This window comes from Trichosurus vulpecula, chromosome 2 (genome assembly GCF_011100635.1).
Source record: "Trichosurus vulpecula isolate mTriVul1 chromosome 2, mTriVul1.pri, whole genome shotgun sequence".
Classification (NCBI taxonomy): Eukaryota; Metazoa; Chordata; class Mammalia; order Diprotodontia; family Phalangeridae; genus Trichosurus; species Trichosurus vulpecula.
In genome coordinates, this window is record NC_050574.1 from 83,673,406 (window position 1) to 83,676,338 (window position 2,933).

The 2,933-nt window shown below is 38.1% G+C and overlaps 1 protein-coding gene across 1 annotated transcript; it reads left to right on the forward strand.

Moving 5' to 3' along the window:
* The first annotated feature begins 912 nt into the window (after nt 1-912).
* Nucleotides 913-1,857, forward strand: LOC118837959 (olfactory receptor 52B4-like). Its single transcript, XM_036745123.1, has one exon. It carries the CDS (start codon nt 913-915, stop codon nt 1,855-1,857), a length of 945 nt encoding a protein of 314 aa, XP_036601018.1.
* Nucleotides 1,858-2,933: the final 1,076 nt, after the last annotated feature.

Genomic DNA, 2,933 nt, shown 5'->3' on the forward strand with positions numbered 1-2,933 from the left:
CAGCAATTATAGATAGATTTTTCTAGCAGTTTGGTTGTGAAAAGGAGGAGGGAGATAATAGTTTGAGTTTCTTCCAATTTTTTTCCAGTTCTTCTGGAAGCTTTTGTCAAATATGGAGTTCTTGCCTCAGAAGTTTGAATCTTTGGGTTTATCAAATACTAGATTACTATAGTCATTTACTACTATATATTGTATACCTAGGGGAATCTAGGTGGCACCATGGATAGAATGCCAAGACTGGAGCCAGGAAGATTTATCTTCCCAAGCTCAAATCTGGCATCATATACTTACTAACTGGTGATCCTGAGCAAGTTGCTTAACCCTGTTTTCCTCAGTTTCTTCATCTGTAAAATGATATGAAAAAGAAAATGGTAAACTACTCCAAATCTCTTTGCCAATAAAACCCCAAAGGGGTAATGAAAAGTTGGCCATGACTGAAACAACTGAACAACAGCAAGGCCAAGGTTCTATTTCTTATTCAATTCCATATTGTCAAGGTGATTTAGCATAGGGAATTGGGATTGAAAGAAGAAACCAAGAAACTAAGCATGTGCAAACCAATTGACATTGCATCTAAATTAATACATAAGCATAACCATAACTGTGAAAAGCTGTATTGAGTAAGAATAATTATAGCAGACTTCAATGTTCTTCTTTCTGAGGCTTACAGACTTAACAAAATGACAAAAAAAGGAAACTATAGAACTGAAAAAATAAAGTTGGAAAATTTGGAGCTGAAAGACTTTTGAGTGACATTAAAACTATACGTATTTCTCAGCACCAAATGATACAAAAATGGACCATGCGCTTGGGTAAAGAGCAAGAGTAAATATATGTTTAAAAAATCAGAAGTATTAAACCCACCCTTTAATCTGAGATATTACTATCTTGACAGGGTTACCTGCCATGAACATGGCCATCGCTAACATCACTGTCATAAGCCATAGACTTTTCTATCTTCTAGGCATTCCTGGCCTGGAAAATCACCACATCTGGATCTCAGTCCCATTTTTAATCTCCTATATTATTGCCTTCCTTGGTAACAGTCTCCTCATCTTTATTGTTGCTACTGATCACAGCCTCCATGAACCCATGTATATCTTCCTATGCATGTTGGCTGGAGTTGACATTTGCCTCTCCAACATTACAGTTCCTAAAGCCCTGGCCATCTTTTGGTATAATTCTGGAGGAATATCCCTATATGGGTGTATTACTCAATTATTCTTCATCCACTCAACCTTCGTTGCTGAATCAGGAATCCTTCTGGTAATGGCATTTGACCGCTATGTTGCCATTTGTTACCCACTGAGATACACAATGGTTCTTACCCCCTCAGTGATTATAAAAACCAGTGTGGCTGTCTTCTTGAGAAGTGTTGTTACCATATTCCCCATAATATTCCTTTTGACGAGGCTAACTTTTTGCAAAAATAATCTTCTCCCTCATACATATTGTGAACACATTGGTTTGGCCAAGTGTGCTTGTGCCAGCATTCAAGTGAATATCTGGTATGGTATATTTGTCCTTTTGATAACTGTGGTACTAGACATTATCCTCATTGTTGCATCTTACTGTATGATTCTCCATGCCATCTTTCACATCCCCTCTCAGGACGCTCGTCACAAGGCTCTCCATACCTGTGGTTCCCATATCTGTGTCATCTTCCTCTTCTACATTCCGGGAATCTTCACATTTCTGGTCCAAAGGTTTGGTAAACATATATCACCTCATGTCCATATCCTAATGGCTAATGTCTGCATGCTGGCTCCTCCTGTGATGAACCCCATCATCTATGGGATCAAGACCAAACAGATCAAGAGCAGAGTGTCTTATTTGTTGTTTCAGAGACCAAGATGACTTCAGCAGTGACAGCTAGATGAACCTTTTCTCGGAGACTTTAATAAGCAAAGACAATGGTTTTGAACACGGGGAATGGAGGAGGGTTAGATAGGATAATGGAAAGATTGCTGAGGTATAGTAATGAAGTGGCACACGCAATAGATTTGGAGTCTAACAACCTAGGCAAGCATTTTTCCTCTTCTTCTGAGTAAACTTGGGGACAAGTGACTTTACTTCTTTGATTTTCACTCTTCTCGTACATCACTCAAATGCAACCAGCCAAACCCATCCTACTAAACTTTTCTTTCTTTGTTGAAAACACCTCCTTTCTTCTCTCAGGTTTGTCATCTTCAATTCCCCCCCCCCCCTCTCTCTCTCTACGTACTTATCTATTTGCCAAATCCTGCCCAATACCTAGAGTGCATACCCTTCTCACCTCTACCTCATAAAATCAATTTTTTTCTTTAAGAACCCCCTCAAACACCACCTTCTACATGAAGCCTTTCCTGTTACGCCCAGCTGGAGTGCCCTATCTCTTTAACTGCCTTGTATTTGGTTACCTTAAATTGCATTTATTGTCATTATATTGATTTTCTATCTGTATTTATGTATGTTCTTGTTGATTTTCCCATAGAATGTAAGGTCCTTGAGAGAAGAGATTGTTTTATTTCTTCGAAATTGTCTTCCCAGAGGAGAATATAATTCTTGGCACCTAGTGTGTCGTTAAAAATACTGATTTCTTGTTTGATTGGTTGAATCAAGTTTCCTTCTAGCCCTAAATCCTTTTATCCTTTTGGTTTTCTCAGAGGCAACACAGTATATATACTAGGAATAGCCTTGGACTAGGAGTCAGAGGAGGTATGTTCAGGTCGTGCCCTGTGACATGCTATTCACACGACCTTGAGCAGCCCATTATTTCTATCTGTTAAATCTCTCTATTAAATATCTATTTATCTAATTCTTAGGTTACTTATGTGTAATAAAAGGTTTGAAATAGATGATCTTTAAGGTCCCTTCATCTCTAAATTTATAATTTTTTGATTTTATGAAAGCAATGACTGCTTGGTTTCTAGTACTTTTCTACAAAAATTACC